Source organism: Branchiostoma floridae, chromosome 13 (assembly GCF_000003815.2).
Source record: "Branchiostoma floridae strain S238N-H82 chromosome 13, Bfl_VNyyK, whole genome shotgun sequence".
NCBI lineage: Eukaryota > Metazoa > Chordata > Leptocardii > Amphioxiformes > Branchiostomatidae > Branchiostoma > Branchiostoma floridae.
This window is the reverse complement of record NC_049991.1, coordinates 14,844,015-14,868,899: the sequence shown is the minus strand read 5'-3', so window position 1 is coordinate 14,868,899 and position 24,885 is coordinate 14,844,015. Positions and strand designations below refer to the sequence as shown.

General features: G+C 40.7%; 1 protein-coding gene across 17 annotated transcripts in view; it reads left to right on the top strand.

The window, feature by feature from the left end:
- The window catches only part of LOC118429641 (myosin-10-like), a 66,270-nt gene that overhangs the window by 28,600 nt on the left and 12,785 nt on the right, over positions 1-24,885 (top strand). For 5 of the 17 annotated variants that reach the window (XM_035840207.1, XM_035840213.1, XM_035840210.1 and 2 more), the window contains 27 exons: positions 941-961; positions 1,948-2,040; positions 4,686-4,749; positions 5,093-5,191; positions 5,661-5,804; positions 6,176-6,271; positions 6,629-6,747; positions 7,143-7,295; positions 8,129-8,299; positions 10,192-10,356; positions 10,717-10,831; positions 11,214-11,323; positions 11,972-12,038; positions 12,694-12,881; positions 13,311-13,432; positions 14,129-14,198; positions 14,519-14,578; positions 15,559-15,719; positions 16,961-17,069; positions 19,636-19,767; positions 20,157-20,377; positions 21,169-21,283; positions 21,688-21,843; positions 22,113-22,261; positions 23,099-23,303; positions 23,696-23,848; positions 24,351-24,525. In XM_035840207.1, the coding sequence (XP_035696100.1) occupies positions 941-961; positions 1,948-2,040; positions 4,686-4,749; positions 5,093-5,191; positions 5,661-5,804; positions 6,176-6,271; positions 6,629-6,747; positions 7,143-7,295; positions 8,129-8,299; positions 10,192-10,356; positions 10,717-10,831; positions 11,214-11,323; positions 11,972-12,038; positions 12,694-12,881; positions 13,311-13,432; positions 14,129-14,198; positions 14,519-14,578; positions 15,559-15,719; positions 16,961-17,069; positions 19,636-19,767; positions 20,157-20,377; positions 21,169-21,283; positions 21,688-21,843; positions 22,113-22,261; positions 23,099-23,303; positions 23,696-23,848; positions 24,351-24,525 (3,433 nt within the window). Of the gene's footprint in view, positions 1-940; positions 962-1,917; positions 2,041-4,685; positions 4,750-5,092; positions 5,192-5,660; positions 5,805-6,175; positions 6,272-6,628; positions 6,748-7,142; positions 7,296-8,128; positions 8,300-10,191; positions 10,357-10,716; positions 10,832-11,213; positions 11,324-11,971; positions 12,039-12,693; positions 12,882-13,310; positions 13,433-14,128; positions 14,199-14,518; positions 14,579-15,558; positions 15,720-16,960; positions 17,070-19,635; positions 19,768-20,156; positions 20,378-21,168; positions 21,284-21,687; positions 21,844-22,112; positions 22,262-23,098; positions 23,304-23,695; positions 23,849-24,350; positions 24,526-24,885 lie in introns of all 17 variants that reach the window. The other 12 variants (XM_035840217.1, XM_035840212.1, XM_035840208.1 and 9 more) reach the window with 7 other exon arrangements.

The window sequence follows — 24,885 nt, the reverse complement described above, 5'->3', positions numbered from 1 at the left end:
AGTCGATAGCAGCTTGCTCTTTGCCAGTTAACCAACCCCACACTCACTTGTGCCAAAGTGCCTTCCCTCCCTCCCCCTTACCAGTAGTAGTATAGACACACTACTGGTGATACAACTTGCAAGCCCCTCCCCTTACAATCCAGCCCCAACTGAAAAATACCCTCCTACACAACCCCCCTGCCCCAAAGATGTGCTGTGTTATGTCCTATGTAGTACCCCATATGATACTGTAGTAGAAATATTAACCAACAATTTTCAACCCTATTAATTAATCCCTATGTTTTTCCATCTATTTTAGCTATGCTGCACTGTGATGTTTCTGTATTTTAACTCTTAATCCTAGAAGACTTCACGTTAACCTTGCTTTGTCATTATATGTATATTTGTGTATGTGAACAAACTTTTTCCATGTGAACAAACTTTTTTTGCAGAATTTCCAAGAAAGGAGAAAAATGTTACATTTACTTTTTTCATTTATCTTCTGTCAAAAAACTGCATTTTGTTTGTACCTGCAAGTAGATGAAAATTCAAAGCATCTGTTCTCTGCCGACATTCAAATGTATTTAAAAAAGTTTTTTTTGAAGGACTCGAAATGGTGGATCTACGTGTACGCAAGAACAGCATTTGAATTTCAGCATTTATTTCTACGAATCTCTTCAAATAGAAATTAGTAAATGCAGTTTCATTATCATACAGTACAAAAGAGATATGTCGTCAACCTCTCCTGCGTCATTCATCTTTCTATTAAAGGAACTTTCACCTACATGTCTGCTGAGCCACACTCCACTGCCAAATTTTCAATGTATCTCCCTTTTTTTCTGATAAAAAGACTTCACAATGCCAAATTGTGGTGTCAAGTCAGTTGATGTAGTACCTTTGTCATTCTATTTCTGATGCTAACTCTTCCCCCGGTGTCTCTTTTCATGCTCTCGTCTCTAAGTATGGGGTTGGTTACATGTTAGTAAGTATAGAGCCATAGCCTGGCCTAGTCTTTTCTTCCTTTTCTTCTTTGTATGTCAAACGGAAAATGCTCTGCTTGGTTAGATAATGCTTCGCTTGTGGTTGGTGGTGGGTTCTATTATATCTTGGTTGCCTGCTTATTTTGCTTAAACTTTAGAGTCAGTCAATGATGATAGCAATTGATCTTTAACACTTTGTTAATCATATATCATCTTTAATTAATACCTACTTTAATCAATTATATATAATGCAAATTTTTTCCTCTCCTTTCAGCTTACTAACTGCCATGATGCCTGCTGCTTGTTTTTGTGCTGATAACCCGATGAAGAACTAATCCATATCAGTTTTGAATTTTTGCACGTCTAATTCCCATGTCTTTTCTGTTGTTGACAGGTTACTCAAATGACTTCCATCTCAGAATGGCTGAACCGTTGCCCAGGCAGCCACCGATGCTGTGGTTATCACTTGTTAAACCCAACAAACCCAACACACTTTCTCTGACACCCCTCTTCTTCCAACAACAACATAATTCTCCATTAAAAAATTTACTCATTTGAGTAATATCAATGTGCATGTTGTTGTCACTTCTTTTGAGACTACAGCCCAATGTCTTTGGGCACTGATTCTTCAAGCCTCTCTTCTTTCACTTTCTTAAAAATCAATAACCAACAAAACCAAAAACACAAAAAGGGTGTTTCATTGCCATTTCAGCATCAATTTGTTAATCATTGTTTCAGTTTCCAGAGATCCAACCATCACTTGTTGTATTGCATGGGTTCTGTGTTTGTCTGATTGATCCAAATTTTTACATTTTGGCAACAGCAACATAAGACATCTCTGGAGACTACAAATGTACATTTTTACATCTTCCCCCCTCTTCTGTGTACAGAAATGAGAAATACCTGATGGAAGTCAGTTGAAAATAATCTGTTTTTGTTTGCCTGGCTGCCCCTACAGGGCACTGACAGGCATAATTACCACCTACAGGGAGAGCTGGAGACTCAACTGCTACAGGCCAACCCCATTCTGGAGTCCTTTGGCAATGCCAAAACTGTCAAAAATGACAACTCGTCACGATTTGTAAGTACACTCCTTTCTCATCACTGTGACCTTTGTTTAACTAGTTTTATTTGAGAGGTATAGAGTTTGATCAGATGCTATCTTGATTGGAAAATCTATAATCAGGGCTCGAAATACTTTTTTCTGCATACCTGCACTGGTGCAGGTAACATTGAAAATTACATGCACCAGACATGTTTTACATGTAAGGATGGATCATACTAAAATTGTTCAGGAACCATTGCTTTTTTTTCTTTTATACTTTATCCACACAGTCAATGCAGCTAATAACAATCCATGTTCATCTATATCATAGGACATTTATGTATAAAACCCAGCACATGGACCAGTGCAGGTTAGGTGCAGGTAGACACCAAAAATACCTGCACAGCCCCAATTTTACCTGCACTAAACTGCATATGCAGGTGGTATTTCGAGCCCTGATAATCCTTGTGCCAGAATAACACTTTTGAAAATATGTTATGTGTGATATGAAGACATTTGAGGTGCTATATGATCTATGTGAATCCAAGAATTTAAACTAGAAAGGCCGGTATTTGCTTAGGAGCAAATTCAGCTATTTTTACTCCGCTCCTCCTTGCGAAAATGGACTGTTCCAAAATTGAATTTGAAAAAAAAAGATCCAGTTTGAGAATGACTCGGAATTACGGTTCTTTCATACTAGTACTGTACAGTAATCACACTTTTATTTCTTGATTACAACACGCAAACAGTATGCTAGTGATTCACACATTAACAAAGAAGACACCGTTGTTCTTCAAGAAAGAAAGTCGGGGTAAACTCAAAAGGCCGGCTACAAGCTCTATCGGCGAAATCTCAAAGGGCAGCTAATCAGACAGGCTGACAGAAGCAGGTCGGTGCCGGGTAAAACACCCCAAAAGCCGACCGCGGAGAATGGTACCCAGGCTAATGATATCGGGGTCCTTTTAGTAAATATCTCATGCACTATCATACCAAATTTCGGGTCCATTGGGCTTAATACCTGGGCACAGGAGGCACAATTATACAGTTCGGTCAGAACACCACCTAAAAACATCCATAAAATCATTTTAAAGGTATCTATAAAAAAACAGAAAAAATCGGGTCTGGGTATTGGCCCACTCTACCTTTGTGCCAAACTTCAGGTCATTCGATGCAGGAATGATGGTGTTTCTGTCATAATTTCATAATGTATGTGGGAACACTTCTTGCACTTGACTTTGCTATCCTCTTCTTGGTGTCTGTTGGTGCCACTTGTGGCCGGTTGACTATTGTACCCTCTGACAGGCCAGAGTTTCAGCACCCGGCCAATAATAAATTTAGCACTGTCAAATTGACACCTTCTATCAAGGCACAATCCCATTTGTCTGCACAACTGGTGGTGTATCCTCTTCATCCAGTAGAAAATAGTCTCCAATAAGCAGACCCATCGGTGCCTTAGAGATAATATAAAAGCTGGCAAAGGAGCATAGCCGGCCAAATGGAGATAGCCGGCCAAAGGGCTACACTAAGTCCCTTGCCAGCTTTGATACTATTTCTAAGGCACCGTAGGGTCTGCTTGGAGACTAGTAGAAAATAGAATACAATACAATGATTAGTATTTCCTTTGTGTAGTTTCATGTACCACTCGCCGCGCCATTCTGCACGCCCTGCTGTATCGCTAAACTCGACACTCTAAACTTGCGTTAATTAAACGTACAAAAACTACACAATAACGACGACAAGCTACCCAAATTTGTTACTGTGTTTGTGCATTGTAGCCAATTTTAAGTTAAACAGTACGATTTTTTACTTACTTTTAACAAATTTCTTCCCCGACGACATGCTCTCCTGGTATGGTTAAGCTGCTAATTTGAAAGACACTTCCTCATTTGCTGTACCCAATCAGGTCATCGCTTCCGCTAAGTGCCGCGCGTATTGGTGACGCGGTAATTACATTTAGGCACAACTCACAGCTGCACCACATTACGTCACTCGCGGGACGTGACCATATATGGTGACACGCGCGAAACGCGTGAAACGCATGAAAATACACGTAGATACCCCGCCAAACCGGCTTATAAATCATTATGAAGTGATTTTGGGCCAAAAATGATAGCTTGGTTCTTTTAATAACTATCTCCCGCAGTATCATACCAAATTTCAGGTCATTTGGACTGAGTACCTGGGCACAGGAGGCAAGAATATATAGTCATGGTCAGAAATGGACCTAAAAACATCCATAAAATCATTTTAAAGGTATCTATCAAAAAAAGGAGAAAAAAGCATCTGGGCATTGGCACACTCTACCCTTGTGCCAAATTTCAGATCATTCGGTGCAGGAACGACGGAGAGGAATCACTTTAACGATCGCGACAGGAGAAAGAAAGAAAGAAAGAAAGAAACAGTATGAAAACAATATTTTTACTCCCGAGCGTACCTTCGGTACGCGGAGTAAAAATAATAATGTTACGTGGGACTTAAGGCATGTTTAGTAGAGGTGTACAAGGACTGCTCCTGACCTAGTGTTTAAGGATGATGATGATGATATTAATGTAATGATGATTATGTTAATGTGTTGATGCATTGTCCCATTCTGTGCAGACCCAGGTATTGCTATTTCTCTACTAACCTAGGTCTCTGCTAGACCAGTGAAGTTCCTCATTTTTACATGTTGTTCCCCACAGGGCAAGTTCATCCGTATCAACTTCGACATGTCAGGGTACCTTGCTGGCGCCAGCATCGAGACATGTATCCTTCAGGCATTATATATTTGTGGCTATCATGATGCAATTGTTTTAGGATTGTAATTGTAGATATGTAAATATTTCAGGTTATACTAGTAGTAAAACAACCTTCAAGCAAGATGATGCATTTCCTGAAGACACAAGCAAGTAGATTTAAGATAGGTGTTTAAAGATGACTTGGACATGATCTTCAGGCTGAAATAAAGCACTTTCTCCAAATACATAAGTATCATTGATGGACAAAAAGTTAGATGACCATGTCTGTTCTATATTACATAGATATCATTGCCTATGAACTGTGTTGTTAAAGATTGTGTTTAAGATTTTCCCTTGACTCCGGTGTTCAGATCTGCTTGAAAAGGCTCGTTGTATCCGTCAGGCATCCAACGAAAGAACATTCCATATCTACTACCAGTTACTGAAGGGAGCCAATGCACAGCTGAAGAGTGAGTAGCATATAATGAAAGGACTTTGATTTAACAAACCTGTTCATGAATTAGCCTTAACAGAGTACATGCATCATCACTTGTGAGAATTATTAAGTCACCTAGCAACCCACCTACTGGCCTTGTGAGAGATTAGTTAGAAGTTAGGTTCAAAAAGTCTTTCCCAAACCAGATGGTGCATAGGGTAGCGCTCATCTCCTATTCTATAGCCCTTGAGCCACACAATTTGTACAGTCACTACAACCAGGAGCTCGTCCACTTATACTGGTGGATGTTCAACTACCATGGTGTTTCCAGAATACTGAGTACTAAGAAGAAAAGGCACTATGTACCATTTTAAAGTTTCGGCTTGACTCGATCAGGGATCAAACTCACAAATACCAGTCAAATACTCCACTCACCTGTCCATTGCCCCATTGACACGTGAGGGTTACAAAAACTAATTGCTTGTGTTTCCCCCACCACACAGAGGACTTGCTGATTGAGGATGCCAAGTTCTACACGTTCCTTACCAATGGTTACGTGGCTGTCCCTGGGGTGGACGATTCCCAGGAGTTCCAGGACACTATCGAGGCCATGAAGATCATGAACATCCCAGAAGAAGACAGAATCTGTACGTTTGTGTTTAGGTGTTGTTGCTGTTTGTCCATGTATAGTTGGACAGTGCATTTGACAACATTTTCAAACAGATATGATGATCACTAATGTCCATGAAAAAGACTGAATCCATATGTTTGTGTTTGTTTTTTGTGTGTTTTCGTTTTTACTTTCTGTCCTTGTATAGTTGGATAGTGTGATTGACAACTTTGTTACGCTGCTTCTTGGTTATCGATGTAAATACTGTTTTGTTTCACCAAGAATGTTGGATAAGAAAATTTGTAACAAACTTTCACCACAATGTGAAATTGACATTTTGTTGAATGTGAGTGACATGAATGATAGAATGTTCGTTTGAATAAAAGTGTTGTCTTTTCTCTTCCACAGCTATCATGAGGGTGGTGTCTGCTGTGCTGATGTTCGGTAACATTCAGTTCAAGCAGGACCGCAACACCGACCAGGCCACATTACCAGACAACACCGGTATGATACCTTTTAAAAATTCATAATCGCTAAACTTGTATCCTGTATCACAGAAAGGAGTTTCAAACAATGTGGAAAAACTTTTGAACTCAGGCAGTGAACTCAGACTTTTTGGCCAGTCATCTTGAGATAATTAAGTTTCTGCCCATGTGATTTAGACTCAATATAAAAGTTACTCAGGCGACTAAGTAAATCTTGAAATTGGTTAGAATCTGATGTCTTTTGTTAGTGCCTGAAATGTCTGGCCCTTTTCAAACCTTATCCAGTTTCCAGAGTAACTTTTGTATTGAGTATATCCTAACCTGGATGTCTAACCTTCATTGCAATGATGTGGTTTATTGTGTATTTCCCCACCAGTGGCCCAGAAGGTGTGCCATCTCATGGGCCTGCCCGTGTCCGAGTTCACCAAGGCTCTGCTCAGGCCACGTGTCAAGGTCGGCAGAGACTACGTCCATAAGGCTCAGACCAAAGAACAGGTGAGTGGTCGTCAACTTGATTTCATGACATCGTTCCTTGGGAAGATATGTTGACCATCTATTAATAGTTCAGCTGGTATTTATGCAGTCACAAAGAAGGAAAATAGCTCTCTCAGCGAGCCTTCAAGTTCTTAGGAATATTTTCCGTGTCTATTTTGCCGGAACATTTTTGCGGGCTTAAAGTATGTCTCTAGCAATTTTCAGACCTTGTAGTATTATATATATAATAAATTTTGGTTGAAGCACAACAGTATGGCTCTGTCGGAACAAAAGGTTCAAAGGCGTTGAATTGTACAAAGAATAGCTAACCGATGGTTTAAACTAGCAAGTATATACATTGGTAGAAAAAGTGACTCCTTTGGTATCGCTGACCTGAGGTTGTAATGTCTACATAGGTGGAGTTTGCCGTGGAGGCCCTGACCAAGGCCGTCTACGAGCGCATGTTCCGCTGGCTGGTCCGGGCAATCAACAAGTCTCTGGACCGCACACGCAGACAGGGCGCCTCCTTCATCGGCATCCTGGACATCGCTGGCTTCGAGATCTTCCAGGTAAGAACTCTTGATATTAAACTCCTTTCACACATCACTGACCATGCCCTCCTAGCCTTCTCCAGGCCATGGTTGGGCGTTAGTTATAAGCAAAGTCATCAGTGGATGAGGGTTGGTCATCTGGGCAAGCTGACTATCACATATGACAAATCAAACTAAGGAAAGTCATCATCTTCTCCGATTCTATCATAAGAGTAACCTGTATCAAGAATAGGATTGACCTGCCAATTCAGTGCAGGCCTTGGTTGGGGAGCAGTTGGTAGCAAAGTTGTAGGAAAGTCCAGAATGCGTGACGAGCTTAAGTTGGCCATCGGCAACAGTGGTTGGGCAAAAACACACAAGTTAGTGTTGGCACAATGTTTATGTTGTTGTCCTGGAATAGTAAGTGTTACACAATCTTACACAGTATAGACTTGAAAGTGGTTCTCATGTAACTGAGAGTCTGGTCAGGAATGTCTGCATTGTCTCACTACATGCATGGACCTCAGCATGCATGTCTGCAAGCTTATATCTTGTGACTTGAAGAAGATATGAGAGATGACCAAAGTCAGTATTGTTCTTGTTGAGCTCTTTGTGACAATATATCTATACTATCTCTCTGAAAAGAAGCAAAATTCTACACCTTTTTGATGTCATTCTTGATCTTAATTTACAGAATAGACAATTGACAGTAGTTATTTTGTAGGATTAAATTTTCTTTCAGGGCTGATAGAAGAGTGAAATGAGATGTAAAAGATGACTTTATAGACTCATATGATCATGACTTCTGCTAGTTCAGAAAAACAGTCTGTCAATTTGTTTCCCTACTAACATTTTTTTCCATGTGATTTCAGCTGAACAGTTTTGAGCAGCTGTGTATCAACTACACAAACGAGAAGCTGCAGCAGCTCTTCAACCACACCATGTTTGTGCTGGAGCAGGAGGAGTACCAGCGCGAGGGCATCGACTGGAAGTTCATCGACTTCGGCCTGGACCTCCAGCCCACCATCGACCTCATCGAGAAGGTGACTTTGCAAAGTCTTACTTTTATTGACCTTGTGCAGGATTTGTTTTTTTAGTCTGAGATTTTTCAGAGCAAGGTCATTAGACCACTACAAGGCAATGAACTAAGAAGTTGGAAATAATTGTACACGGAAGTAGCGGTGGACATTTGTTTTGAAGGCTGATAAGTTGTAGACAGGAGAGAAACAGTTGTCGTCGAGAGAGTTCCATAATTTGGCTGTCTGCGGAAAGAAAATGTTGCTATAGAAGGACTTGGAAATTAGCAACTGAACAGAATAAGCTTGACATGAAATTAATGTGTCAGGATTGAGAGTAATGATCATTGTTTTTAATGCATCGGAAAATCGGTTGCAGATGACAAGTTACACATTTCTCAGATGACTACATGACGTCTTTGGCAGGACGTTCTGTAGTTTGAAATGTAGCTGCCCTGTGGTAGCCTCTCAGTACATGGGTTGGGTACGGCACTATTTTCGGATGTTGTCTGTTTAGAATTCTTGTGCGCAGTTGAAATACTGCTACTGTGACCCCTGAACTGAATTCCTGGTTGAGAAAGAAATATCGTCGTGAGGATTACTTCCGTCACATCTGCAAATGCTTACGTGCAAGCCGTAGCATACAATAGGAGGCGGCATTCAAGTCATTTCCTCAGTAAAGCTAGCCCATCAGGGTAATTGACAGGAACTACCTCCTAATACAATAAGGAAGGCCAAATCAGATAAAACTTCCTATCCCAGCAATTTGAAGACAAGTCAGCTGTTTCCCTGTCCTGGTCTAGCTTTGTTTGTTTTACTTGCATGATTCGCTAGCTGTCGGGTAATACAGGGACTTAGGGTTTAGGCTTAGAGTTCACAGAGGTGGAATAACCAGATAACCTTGGTGAGATGGTTTGAAAAAGCCGGGGACCAAGCAACCGTAGCGAACAGGTAACCTAGAGCTGATAGTCGACAGGTAAAGGTTACCATGTTTTCCCTGTTGTCATAGTCGCTTGTCGTATATAAAACAAAGATCTATTCCAAACATTGATGGATACAAAATGCATTCCATGTCTGCATTTACCCACAAAATTTTATTAAAACTCAAGGTAAACAAATACTACAATCCCAAATATGTTTTCCAGAAGCCATCCAGTGGTTCAGCTATTGCAAATCTGTTTGATCCCCACAGAGGTTTCACCTATTTCAATCACAGAATTAAAGTTTTAGGTGGTTCTGCAAAGGCAGGAAATACTGCATTAACTGGCCTGTGTTGCACAATCTCTCGCTGGGCTCTTTGGGCCTCCTACCAGAAAGCTGTTGCCATACACTTGTTGCCATACACCTCCTGCCAGAAAGCTTGTTGCCATACACCTCTAACATAAGAAAACAATATTTTCCTGAAGTCAGAACAGGAGCTTTAGATTCTTGATTCCTGGAAAACCCTTAAAATCCAATAGGAGCTCAGGATTCTCTGTCACTATGGAAACCAGTCATCATAACCTCCAACAGTTCTCAGTCTGACAATAAATGATTGGCCATATCAGCACAATGCGCAAATGAACAGGATTGGGATATTCCCAGTTATCCTGACTTAGACTAAGTTGCAGATGTTTTCTATCAAGCTTCTAAAGGATTGATAAGGTTGCCAGAAGCTTGATTTCGTCGTGCTACTGTATTGATATTTTCTGTTGTTTTCTTCATCAGCATTGGCTTAGTCACACTTAGTATGTAGCTCCTAAATAAAATGGCCTGATAGCCTGATTTAACCACACTTGTATACAGCTGGCCCAACTTTTAACTTTCTACGTGAAGGGGCCAGTTACAGCCTGGACAGCAGAGTTTGTGTTACACAGGCTGCCAGAAGCTTGTTTTATTCAGGCTGCTGTATTGATATTTTCTGTTGTGTAATTCCTCAGCCCCTGGGAGTGCTGGCCCTGCTGGATGAAGAGTGCTGGTTCCCCAAGGCCACCGACAAGTCCTACGTGGAGAAGCTGGTCACCAACCACTCCACCAACATGAAGTTTGCCAAGTCAGACTTCAGGGCCAACGCTGACTTCAGTGTTGTCCACTACGCTGGAAAGGTGCTTGCTCTATTTCATTTTCTGTATCTATCCTGTTATCTGGTATAACTGCCCTTTGGCCTAACACACCAGTTGGAGTTTCATAAGACAACAGAATAAATGCTTTACCTCCTTAGATTTGAAGTTGAGCCAGTATTCTAGTTAACTTTGTCCAGACTATAACAGTTACTCAAACAATTTTTATAAGTCATCAGAGACACTTTTGCATAATGAACAGTACATGATATGATTCTAGATAAATCTTAATATTATTCAAAACCAACAGGGAGACAGTTACTACACAAGTTCATAATTTTCTTCTATTGAAGTAGTTTCTAAGGATCGTGCTTGCCAGACATTTGACTGTGAGTACTGTTTCAGGTGGACTACCTTGCTGACCAGTGGCTGATGAAGAACATGGACCCCCTGAACGACAACTGTGTCGAGCTCCTGAAGAACTCTTCCGATAGCTTCATGGCCACCATCTGGAAGGATGGTAAGTCTGCAGCTGTTCAAAATGACCCTCTTTACCAGAGATGAAACTTTTGAAAAGGGAAGCTTGTCCATTTCCTCATCAGGAAGTATCACAATGGAGAGAACTTACTCAGGAAGCCTTCAGTGTGTCTTTGCAAGCCCTATGCTGGCCTTAGAGAAGAAGAATGTATTATTACAAGTACATCTTTATCTTCTTACCAGTCTGTTCTTTACTCAATGCTTTCACCTCTTCTTTTTCATCTTCTTTTATCTGTATAACTTGTAAAGATTCTGTTTTCTATGCCTTTCTCCTTAATATTTCTTGTTTCGTAAATCTTTCTATTTGACTTGTATATAATTCATTTCGCAAATGTCTTCTTTTCCTTTTCTCTTCTTCTCTACAGTTGCCTTAAGTACACCTCGCTCCTCTTTTTTCATGGACAATCCTTTTGTACAAGGCAACACCAAGAAAATTAAAAAAGGGTCCAAACACGGAGGTGATGCATTTGTGGAAGTGAGAGTTGGCTCCTAACCTACCTACTTTCCTTCCTAACTTAACCATAGCATGGCTTGTTTGCAGAATGCAGGATGGCATGTTTCATGCATCGGCCATTAACTCATGAACTTTACTTTACATGTGATATTTTATAGTAATTGGTGATAGTACTTTCTGTAAGTATTGTTTCACAAGTTCTAAATGAAGTGTATTTCTAATCTCGTAATGCTATGTGCAACTTGAATGTTTGCTCTGATGGCAAATGCAGCAGACCGATGTAGTAATGAACTGAACAGAGTATAAGGCGTACAATTCTAAACTTTCCTCCAACACAAAGGTATACAGCATGTTTATATCTTTATGTTGGAAGAAAGTTTAGCATTGTACTATGAATACTACCAAGACAGATGATTTTCCATGAGCAGAATATTGTGTACCTCATGATCAGTGCAGGCTGTTTAGTTTACAGTTTAAGTAGAAGCATCTTAGTTCAAGCAGTTAAAACACTTTGCAACAGTTCTCTATCTTCATGCACATTACAAGCTGTTGACTTTCAAACGTGTTGACATTGCACAAAAAAAGCAACATTAATGCAAACATCATGTCAATTTTCTTCAGCATCCTTTTTCTGTTCTTTCCATCTGTCTATCTCTGTTTCTTGGGTAGAGTGTGTCTGTCTATTTTCCATCTGTTGGTCTCACCGCAAGAAGATTCGGTGTCCCTCTCAACCAAGGTACTTACATTTCCACCAGCCTCACCCTTTCCTCTTCTGTCATGCTTTTCTTTGCTCCTGCTTTCTTTCTTCTCCACACTCATTTTGCTGTTATGTTCTTATTTTCACACACCTACACTGGACTGCTCTTCAGTTCAAGGCTCAAAATACTTTTTTCTGCATACCTGCACACCTACTCTATTCAGTCATAAATGATATTTAAGAAGACTTAGGGACCACTTAACCAAAGTGACCACTTTTTCCCTTAGATGATTTTTCCCATTGACACAAGAATTAAGAACCTCGTCTACAGACCAGATTTTCTTGATCCCCTGACTGGTCCTTTTGGAAAGTTTTGACTGTTTATAAATGTCTGGAGGAGATGATACATATAGATTCCAGCACAGGGCTGTCTCCAGGACCCATCCCTCCGTCCTGGGATGGAAATTTACTGGTTGGGCTAATCAAAAATCTGTCGCAAAAATTTGAACTCCAGTACATAAAATTTATGACGATGTGTTTGCATCAGCTTAGAATGACATATTTTACATGAAAAAATCAACGACATTGGCCCCCAAACAATCAAAGAGACTGAAAGAAATTTAAAGCTGGAGACAGCCCTGTTCTAGCAGGTGAAACATTACTTGACTGAACTGAGCCCTGTTTGTCCCCACAGCCACCGGCATCATCAGCATGAGTGAGGCCCAGGCCGCGGACACAGCCTTCGGACAGTCGCGTATCCGTAAGGGTATGTTCCGTACGGTGGGTCAGCTGTACAAGGAGCAGCTGGCCAAGCTGATGGAGGTGCTGCGGAACACCAACCCCAACTTCGTCAGGTGTATCATTCCCAACTATGAGAAGAAGGTGGGCAACATATCTACATTATTGTAGATGAATCAGTGTCACAAGAGTCATCAAGAATCAGTTCCAGTCTCTTAATTCGATTGTCAAACCTTTTGTAGTAGAGAAAACACCATAGAACAAGAGAGCACCATCTCTATTCTGTTCTGAGATGGAAATTTGTTGGGGAGAGAGAAAAAGATGTCTGTAAAAAAAATGATATAAAAGAAAAAGTGTATTTTTGTTAAGCTTAAGATGGCAAATTTATCCCAAAAAAATCAACAACAGTGGCCCTCAAACAATAAATAGCACAAAAAAATAAAACCTGGAGACCGCCCTTATAAGATGTCAGACGAGTGTAGAACTTCTAGAAGTTACATCTGTGGTGTTCTCCAGTAATTCCGAGACCATCAGCATTTTGATATAATTGGGATCACTCTTGTTCCTGTACAGGCTGGAAAGATCGAGTCCCACCTTGTTCTGGACCAGCTCCGCTGCAATGGTGTGCTGGAAGGCATCAGGATATGTCGCCAAGGCTTCCCTAACAGAATCGTGTTCCAGGAGTTCAAACAGAGGTGGGTCACATAGTCTAAAACCGTGGGAGTAACTCCTACAGTACTAGGAGGCCTTTGAAGTTCAAGGTCCAATATTTCTTGGAATCTTAACTTATAACAAATTTCTGGCCGCAGACTGTGCAGGCTGCTTGTGGAATGCTGCAGTTAATATAAAGGGACAAGGTTAGAAACGTAGCTGGCTAGCAGCTGGCACAAATGATCTTGAAAAATTATATTCAACAAAAAAAAACTGCTGACCTCAGATGGAAGGACAAGGAATTTTGCAATAGCCTTTGAAGGTCAAGGGCTAATACATGTATCAACTCAAAAGTCGAGTAATCCTGCGACAGTTTGTGTGAAAGTAAATCGTCTATGATACAAAATGAAGCATATGCTTTGAATCATCATTGATACACAACTGTTATTAGGCAATAAGTTGAAGTGTAAAGTTTGAAAATAATTAGTTTTTCACAGTCTTAAATTTCTTGCTATGTATGTGAAGTGATTTGTGTCAAAAGAAGAAATGAGACTGGATTTTACCACAGATTACCTTTTGGGATGAGTATTGGTAGAATCTTGTTCTGTTTTTCCAAGTTAGCAAAACTGTGAGTAATGATGTCGTATTTTCAGTTTTTCATATGATAGTATAACAACTGCATTTCTAGCCCATATGGGCAAATAAAGATTGTTAATAACCTGAATTTGTGTACTTACCAGGTACGAGATCCTGACTCCAAATGTCATCAACAAGGGCTTCATGGATGCAAAGAAAGCTTGCCAAAAGATGGTAGGTTCTTCTTTCTGTATCTGCCTTTTTGCATGGGGTAGCATAATGCCTGTCAGTTGCTTGTGTGATGGACAGCATTTGCTTGGTCTTTCCATTTCTCTGTGATTTTGTGTATACACGTGTTTATGTACCTTGTGTTGTAATGCAGTTAATTGGGATGTCATGATGAGTTCTATGTATACATAAATACTCCCTATCATGAGAGCAGCATTTCTTCTGCATGAGGTAGCAATGATTGATTGCTCGTCTTCTTATTGCTGATGATTATGGATGATTGATTGAAACCACAAGTGTGTATATGTGCCTGTGTGTATATAAAGTCTAAGTCGTCAAACGTGGACAAGGAATTCATGGATGCCAAGACGGCCTGTCGAATGATGGTGAGTCGCGTCTGGTGTGTGCGGCACGAACTAAACCCGCCTGAAGTACCGGAATGTTAAGGATTGCTGCGTGCGCTGACATGCATGTCTTCGCCCTGTGTGTGAGTGAGGGAGTGTAGAAGAGTGGTATGATAGAGAGATACCACAGCTGTTGATAAGACAAGCCCCTGCTGACAAATGACACTTACTGAACTACCTGATACAATAATCAATGGCTAACCAACTGAATCTGTACCTCAGTAATTGTCATGTAGTGACAATTATTTTTAAGAAGGAAACTCAATTCTATAACCAACAATTTGTTTAACAAGCAGTGAGTCCTGTTGTATTTCACAATTCACTACAAATTAAAATTGAAAATTAAGTGTGATTCGTGTTTAGAGTCAAGTTGCACAAGAGAGTCATTTCAAGCTATAACCAACAATTTGTTTAACATGCAGTGAGTCCTGTTGTATTTTGCAATTCACAACAAATTACAATTTAGTGTAATTTGTGTTTAGAGTCAAGTTGTACAAGAGAGACATGTCATGCAGTAAACCATTGTAAATCATGAAACTGATCTAGCAAGTCTTCCCAGGAGCTAGAATGCTCAGTATCGTGTTGATAGTCATTAGGCCATGTTGCCAGTCCCTAAAACATGAACCTTTTATGTAATACAAAATAAATCAGGTATTGGATAAGTTCTCTGAAGAGTCTGTCATTTCAGATAGCTTCCATTATCTTTCATCAGTGATGTAATATTCTACCTGAATATCTAAGCTTCATGAACATATGCTTGGTGTTGTTTCACCTGAACAAAGTACTTTAAAAATCTACATAACTTAAACAGAAAATCTGCCTTGCTTGAAGGAGCACATCTCCAAGTTTGCCCATGAAAAAAGGGCAGCCATCCCCACTCTACCTAGTGCCCCAGAAACAGTTGCAGTGCCACATTACGCATATTCGTGTGTTTTAACCGACCCCCATTTGCTGGCTTCCAGATTGAGGCCTTGGAACTGGACCACAACCTGTACAGGATCGGCCAGAGCAAGATCTTCTTCCGTGCAGGCGTGCTGGCCCATCTGGAGGAGGAGCGAGACATCAAGCTCACCGACATCATCATCCAGTTCCAGGCCGCCTGCCGCGGTCTCATCGCCAGGAGGTAAGCAGAGCTAACAGCATCATTTTGGATGATACTGTAGTAGTTAATACTATGTATATTAGAGTACATTCATTCCCCAGCTAACTCATTCCTCTATCGCACCGCAGTCATCCCTCAGTAAGACATTTGGAGCCGCGTAGTTCAAGTTTCTGAACTTTTATTCAGTCTGCCAACTGCGTACAACTTCTTGAGTGGCTGGAGGCTTAATGACACAATTACATGAAGTTCGCTCTTTTATACCTTCCAGTGCATAGAGCCCTGGTATCTACCCAGTTATCAACCAATATTCATGAGAAAGTTTGATTTCCGCTTATTTGTTATGAGCAAATACCCTTTTACAATTCAAAAGAAACAATACTTCACTCCTTGACATGAAGCATTAATTGTAGCATACAGTCAGTTGTAACAGAATCTGGAATCTTTGTAACTAATAGTGCAGAACATTAGCTTGGCACACTTACAGTGGGCAACTAAATTAGGCTGAACAAAAGTTGGGAAGCTGAGAGGGGGAACATTCCCCAACCAACCAGCTGTGAGGAATGTGTGGCTAACACATGAGCACAGTTCTCTGGAATGCAGCCGGAATGTGGGGGATGGTGGACAGGGTTCCACCAGGTTTCCTGTATATAATAATGTCTGCAGCAATGCAGATTTTGGATCACATAGCATAAAGTTTAACAATGTCAATTATCTGTTGAATATAAGAACTTAATTTCATAAGTTAAAACTTTCGTAAAAGTATACAGATAGGTCACAAATAGTGGAAAACAAAGAAAATAAGGTTTGTTGCGATTTAAAAGTCACTAAGATTAAGACTTCTTTATATATGACCTGAAGGACTTCTGTTCAGTTATAACCTAACAGAAGCAGCAGCCCAAATGTGAACATTTCTGTAAGTTGTGTGAACAGAAACACATTACCCTCGGAAGTGTTTGTGACTGGCAATGAAGACCTTTATTGCACATTTTTGCCCCACTGGGCTAAGTACAGGTCACATGGTAACAATCATATATATGTAACAATGGAAACAATAGTATACTTTTATATGTGCACATATACGTCTAATCTACTCTAGTACATTCAACTTCCTTTCGCTTCTTTGTAGCTAGCTGTATGGTTAGTTAGAGTTGGTTTATTAAAAGCTGTAAGAAATATAAATTTCTCTTTACTATTCATGTATCTGAAGTGGGGAAAACTGGAAATAAACATCTTTTAAATGCTGATTCCCTTTCTCCACACAGAAACTACTACAGGCGTACGCAGCAGCAGAGTGCCATCAGGATCATCCAGCGCAACTGTGCCGCGTATCTCAAGCTGCGCAACTGGCAATGGTGGAGGCTCTTCACTAAGGTAACATCATCATTGTGTTGTTCACCTTGTTGTACCTAGTGGTACGTAGGTCACAGGGTCCTAGGAAGCATCCGTCCTGACAGAATTTTTTGACCCTTGAAACTAACAAAAATTTTGCCCATTCTGTTATCGACAAAAATCAGTATGTAAAGATATTAATTGAACCCATTTGAGTCTACCAGCAAAATTTGCCCCTCAAAATAAAGGAAACAACATTTCTGAGGGTCTAGATTGAATCAGTACCCCCTAGGATTGTCGCACCTTTGATAGGATTTGCATTCAAAATCCAGGTGACAGAAAATAAATTCAGGCTGGCTAGAACACTGGTAGGTCAGCAAGTTTCCTTGCTGTTTTAGTAGCAGGGTATATTTTTACAGGGGGATTGGTAGCCCCTCCCTGGCCTTAAAGCACTTCCTTTACCCCAATTTTATGTCCCTTCTGAAAGATGCTACAGCCCCAACTGAGATGCCTTTTCCAGGATTAGAACTGGGGTCTCTCAGTTACCAACTAATAAGTGGAGCCAGGACCTCAACTGTGAGGATGCTACCAGTTTAACTATGAGGACATCCAGTAATATCATCAAAGTCCACCCGTAAGGCAGTCATGTACAAAAGTCTATATTAATTCAGTTTCTTTGGTTCACAGATTTGCCTTGTAAGTTGTCATTGGGGTTCCTGTTTTAGCAACAACAAAAAATTAATGGTTCCTATTCCAGCAAATGGGTCTATCACAGAATGCCTGTTTTGAAGACAGTTTGGCTCATTAGATGATTCAAAATGTTATGTAATACCCTCTACCAGTCTATAAAGAAAGGAATTGTTTGGCTAGCAGTTGGTCCTAAAAATATATGTCCTTGGAAACTGTCAGTTATTTGAAAGAGAGGAAAAATAATGGAGTATTCTAGGCATACGGTTGTAAAAAAAAGTATGCTTCTGTTTGGGGGAAAAAAAACCTTTTAGTTTGATTTAAAGTTTGCACGCATTATTTAGTTTCAGTATTTTGAACAGAAGAAGATGCGTGTTTTTACGGTACAAGTAGCTGGCATTCTCGGCATGTGTACTTTGTCATGTCTCCTGTATCACCATGACCTGCACCCATGTAGATGGTGTCTCCTTTACTGATCACCCCCCACAGTGACACATCCACATCAGACATACTACAGACCATTAAGTGCTTACCATTCGGAAAAGACATCTCTTAGATAACACCATACAAAGGGGGAAGTTAAAAGCAGGAATGACTGTTGTGTAGTTTTCCAGTCCATTTTGGGAACGGTCAGTTTATGGCCTGTCCATTTTTGACATCGCCCTGTGTTGGAGTTGAGATGTGACTTGACCTCTGCTCTGCTGCCCCAGATAGTATGGCAGCTCTTAGAAATGTGTATGTGACAACAAAGTGTTGTTGAGATCAGTCTGTAGGTTGTGTCTAGCGCAAAGTTTTGATATGGTGTAAGTGGAAAACTGATGTAACAAGATGCCGACGGTTCCTTGTGATGGTAACATGAAGTTTGTCTGCAACAAGTGTTATCGCCGAGAACTGACCGTCATATGGGTAACCTATGTCTTAATTCTCTTTGATGTTGGGTTTGTAGAAACTGTACAGTAGTATATATACTTTGTAAAGGGCAATGCCTCAAAATCAAATATCAGGTCCCCAAGGAACATGTCATATTTAGTAGATGATCGTCATCTTGGCCAAGATGTCTTTACACAGACCAGTGTCTCCGGCTAGACAAATATTTCTGTCTGTATTAGGCAGTGCTGTTTATTTATGCATGGCCAAACCATACCACTGTGAGTTTGGAAAGATCTTAAGCTACATCCCAGTTTGATCTGATAGAATATTTAAGAAAAGAGGAATGTTGCTGTTTTGGAATGCATACAAATGTACCTACAATATGTGAATGTCTCTAGAGAGATGTAACTTGGTGGGACAAAGCCAAGGGAAAGTTATGATTAGCAACAGATCAAGTACTAAAATCGATTGTTAAACAATGCTTGAATAACTTTGTGACATGTGCATCACTAGTAATAGGATTCTTCTAGTCTTTGCATATGTAATTGTCCATAACAGGGACTGTCTATAGAACCAGCCCCTCCATTGTGAGATGGAGATTTGTATGTTGTCACAGAACAAAATTTCACCAGTTTACAAAGAAAATCTCATCATCATGACATGAAATTGATGAAAGTGTATATTCGTAAGGTAAACATGACAGATTTGATACAAAAGTTAACAACATTGGCCTCCGAACAATGAGTGGGACAGAAAAAAAATATAAATCTGTAGGCATCCTTGGTTAGTTATTCCTTTATTGTGATACCCTTTAGGCCTATTTAGGGCTAGTCTTCCAGGTTCAAGGTTCTAACAATAAAACATACATATACAGTGCAGACATATATAGAGAGAGAGAGATTGAAAGAAACATACACAGTCATAACAGAAAATGTACAGATAAAAACTAATAACTTGAGAACAAAAGGTGGATTGCAGTGTGAAATATTGGACAGGAATTTGATGTTTGATTACCTGCTGGAGCTCACCCTTGTCTGTCTGTCCTCCCCAGGTGAAGCCCCTGCTGCAGGTGACCCGTCAGGAGGATGAGCTGGTGCAGAAGGAGTCGGAGCTGCTGAAGGTGAAGGATGTGCTCACCAAGAAGGAGATGGACATGCAGGAGATGGAGAGGAAGCAGAGCCAGGTGAGACTTAAGACTGTCAAAGGATTCATCGATAGAAAATGATGAAAAGGCAGGGTCATCTTAAGAGTCTTAAATTATGTCTGAAGGTTAGAATTCCAGTTAATAATTATGAATTATAAAGACATGCCAAAAAGTAGTTACTCAAGTAAATGGATATGATTTTCGAAATGATCTAGGGTGTTCTGAGTTTTCAGATAAGATCCAATATCTTTCTTTGATCAGTGACACAGTGAAGAGTGTAGCAGGTATGTCATTCAAAATCAAATCGTATATGGTGTACAGTGTATGCTCGGGGGGAAAAAAATTGCATCATATTTTTCATTATGTAGTACAGGGACTACAGTGTATGTTTGGGTGAAAATCAATTTCGTCATATTCCCATTACCCAGCTCCTTGAGGAGAAGAGCATCCTTGCGGAGCAGCTTCAGGCTGAGACGGAGCTGTGTCAGGAGGCGGAGGAGATGAGAGCCCGCCTGTCCGCCAAGAAGCAGGAGCTGGAGGAGATCCTGCATGACCTGGAGTCTCGCATCGAGGAGGAGGAGGAGCGCAACACCGGCCTGCTGCAGGAGAAGAAGAAGATGCAGCTCAACATCCAGGACCTGGAGGAACAGTAAGTACAGTTTCATACACACCGGACATAGGAGTTTTCTTTAACATAGGAGGAGGAGCGCAACACCAGCCTGCTGCAGGAGAAGAAGAAGATGCAGCTCAACATCCAGGACCTGGAGGAACAGTAAGAACATTAAGAGGAGTTTGACATCATCTTTATTGCAGCAGAATATACACAAGACACACAAAATCAGATGAATGGGTTGAAAAAAAGGGGCACCTAAGCTGACCCCTTGATGAAATCAGCAAAAATCTTAACTGCAGGAACAGTAAGTACAATACGAGGGGTTTGACATCATCTTTATTGCAGTGGAATATACACAAGAAACACCAAATCAGCAGTGTAGAAGATGAATGGGTTAAGAAGACAAGTATTCTGAATTCACTTGTCCTATTTGGCAAATACGTAAAAAAAATTTACTTGCCCAATGCCAAATTTTCACTTGCCTGAAATTAAAATGATATATTTTTGTAATGGATTTTCACTTCCATTAATGGACATGTGCTTGCCGTATCTGTGCGATCACTTGCCTGGAACAATCGGGCTTACTGACTAAGAGAACAAACTTTAGAAAAGTGGTTAACAAATCTTCTGTGGTGCTCCAACGGGAATTCTTTGGCGGCTATTTTCTTCTGAAGGTCATACTCTAGGTCAACTATGAAAGTATTTGTTTCCTGATGGTGGTGTGATGAACTTTTTCTTTTAATTGTAACAAAGTGGCTGTCATTTGCCATAATTACCCAGTTGGACTATGTACCGGAGGATTAATTTTGCTTCTCTTTCTCAACTAGACTGGAGGAGGAAGAAGCCGCTCGGCAGAAGCTGCAGCTGGAGAAAGTGTCTGCTGACTCCAAGATCAAGAAGCTGGAGGAAGACATGGCACTTGTGGATGACAGCAACCAGAAGGTATGCACTTCTGCTTCAATGTTTAGCATCTCAAAACCAATTGGTAAACCAACTTAGCTCCAGTAAAAATTGTAGTAACACTTCCCAGAAATTTGTCTTGCCACTATGTTTTGAGACTATCTGAGTGCCGAGCTTTTGGAAGTCTTCAGAATTGTAAAAACTGACATTTTGGAGTGATCAGATGAATATACTCTTTCTGAGTCTATAGGAGTCAGGGTATCTATTTGAACTGAATTTTTTTTTTCTCCCTCCGTAGCATCCCAAGAGTTCCAAGCTTAAGGAAGCCTTCAGAATTGTAAAAACTGTGACATTTTGGAGTGATCAGATGAAGATACTCTTTCTGAGTCTGAAGGTGTCAGGGTATCTATTTGAACTTTAGTTTATGATTTTTTTTTCCTCCATAGCTGGCCAAGGAGAAGAAGAGCCTTGAGGAACGCATGGCAGAACTGTCCCAGGCCCTTGCCGAGGAGGAGGACAAAGCCAAGCAACTGCACAAGATCAAGAACAAGCAGGAGGCCATGAGCAAGGATGTGGAGGACAGGCTGCAGAGGGAGGAGAAGGTGAGGCTGCCACTGGTTATAATCTAATCAACATAGCAAATATAAAGAGATAAAGCATGTAGCAAAATGTTGCGTAATTCCTTTGAGCTTTTGTTCAATTTTAACTTGAAATTCTCTTAAACTGTGCATGGAAGGTGGATGCCCTCAGACCCTCCTACAATAGTAGTACCACAACTTACCAAGAAATTTGGACCCCCTATAATAAAAACGTAGCTAAAAGCCTGATGACAGCCCAGTCAAAGTGATTTCTCTCTCACCCACCACTCCAGAACCGTGTGGAGTTAGAGAAGCAGCGCAGAAAGCTGGAGATGGAATATGGTGACACCAAAGAGCAGCTGGCTGAGACCAAGCAGAACCTGGAAGAACTGGTGGTGCAGATAGGCAAGAGGGAAGAGGAACTGGCAAGTGCACTCCGCAAGTAAGTCTCGTACTTAGTTATCATCTAAGGGTGGGTTCACATGAGTGCATATATTCAAATAAGTATGAGTTTGGTACAGTGGAAGCCAGTTAATTGCACGTCGGATAAACGTACACTTCGGTCAATTGCAGGGAATCCCCAAATCCCGTTGTGGTGCGGTCCAACTGGGTAATTTCGCATTATCGCACACGCCGGATAATTGCACGGAATTCGATGGCAAATTGGGTGTGCAATTAAGCGGCTTCCACTGTATTAACAATTTATGGGGTTTCGGTAAAGTTAGCCACTGAAAAAGCTGTTGTTCATTTGGTTTGCTAACCAGGCTGCGCAGTAAAATTCATCTTCTTCCTTGCAAACTTTACTTAAACCAAAAGAATATGTCAATATGAATATTAAAGAAATGCTTATAGGATGCCCTCTCCTCAAAAGCTTAAATATGAATACAGAACAATTACATTACAAATATAATACGAAGATAAAACAATAAGAGGAAACAAGACATTGTGTGTCAAGTACTGTAAATGCAGAAATGTTCGCGGTGGATTAATGTTCGCGGTTTTCGCGGTGAAGTTAAAACCACCGTGAACATTTTTCTATTATGGTATTAGACTGCAGTCTATGGTGTTACCGCGAACTTAAATCCACCGCGAAAAGTCCCTTTTCCTGCTACCGCGAAATTAAATCCCCGCGAACTTAAATGCATTTACAGTAAGTTGGTGTATTGATGAAAATGATGATGATAAAAACTTACCTCTACAATCAATAAAAGTATAAACAATTTTGAAAGTAGTGCAGTGTTTCAGCCAACGGCTAACAAGGATGAAATTTAATTTCCAGGATTGACGATGAGACCCTGCAGAAGTCGTCTGCCCAGAAGGCCCTGCGTGAGCTGGAGAGCCAGGTGTCGGAGCTTCAGGAGGACCTGGAAGCCGAGAAGGCTTCTCGGACCAAGGCTGAGAAACAGAAGAGGGACCTCAGCGAGGAGTTGGAGGCTCTCAAGACAGAACTAGAAGACTCTTATGACACCACAGCTGCACAGCAGGTAAGGAAGCAAACACTTTTCCTTTCAATCAAGTTGTCCTATCTAGCTCTAAGAGATTTTAGTAAAAAAAATTTCAGTCAATGGATATTTTCATCATACAATCAAATTTTTGGCACTGGGAAGTCGAGATAGAAAATACAATATCTAAACTTTGAAACCAATGGTTGCATTCAATGCTAAATATACTAAGGCAACTCTACAAAGAAGATCTAATGTTCTGCCTGAATTTCTAACCTTCTTTGCCACATTTCAGCTGGCTCCAATGCTGGCACTTAATTGTCGTCTGGCCACTTCTTGCTTCCTTGTACCCTCCCAGATGTAACCCAGCTCCTTTCCTTTATCAGTGTGTTTCCTTTATCAACATTAAATGTAATGTTTGTGTCATGTGACAGGAGCTGAGGAGCAAACGTGAGTCAGAACTGAACTCCGTGAAGCAGGCCCTGCAGGATGAGCAGATGTTACGTGAGCAGCAGATCCTGGAGCTCAGGCAGAAGCACCAGCAGCAGGCAGAGGAACTCAACGACCAGCTGGACGCCATGAAGAGGGTAGGATGTCTTTTTATGGATGGTGCCACATATTGTTTTCCCTTTTATGGTCACAAGAGTGGAAAGTACATTGATGAGGAAGATGATATGGTGTTAGATACTTGCTTGATGAAGGTCTTTTCTATGCAATAAACAATATTGATACTATTTGGAGTAAAAACATGGTAAACTGTATTTGTAATCAACAAGCAACATATAAAGACAGCCTTAACAACAGTAGTCTTGGATAAGTCACTGATGTGACATGTAGGTCTTAAAAAATGGTCTGAAAGTCAGTAGATATATAATCTTAATTGTCTTCCTCTGTGCTGTTTTTGGGAGGTGTATTACAATGTCCATAAAGACATTATATTTTGCACTTGATGTAGGTCTGAAACAAATGGTTTAAAAGTCAGAATTAAGAACCATAAATTTATCCCATAAGGGTGCTGTTTTGAGAGATGTGTTACAATGTCCATAAAGACGTTATATTTTACACTAAGTCTTGATACTTGTTGTTTAGGCCAAGACTGCCCTGGAGAAGACCAAGAACTCCCTGGAAGCGGAGAACACAGACATGACAGACGAGCTGAAGTCCCTGCAGGCTCAGAAGCAGGAGTCGGAGCGAAGACGACGCGCCCTGGAGCTGCAGCTGCAGGAGACCAACGAGCGCATCCGCGACCTCGAATCCAGCAAAGGTACGTGCTTATAGTTATTGAAGATATGAACAAGGTAATCTACAGTAGAGTGGATTCATTCCTCAAGCTACTGACATCAAGAGCTGCATAGTTTAAGTTTTGAACTTTTATTCAGCCTGTCCGCCAACCAGGTTCACTTTGTACAGCTTCTTCAGTGGCTAGAAGCTAAATGTGAAGATATGAACAAGGTAATAATTACCCAGACAATGCAGGTGAAACAGCTTATGGAAGTAGATTCCACAAGATTTAGCCCTGGGACCACACAATGTTAATTTAACATCCAAACCCACCCCAACCCCTACAGGTGAGTCCCAGGAGACAGTCACCAAGGTGCAGGAGCTGGAGTCTGCCAACATGCAG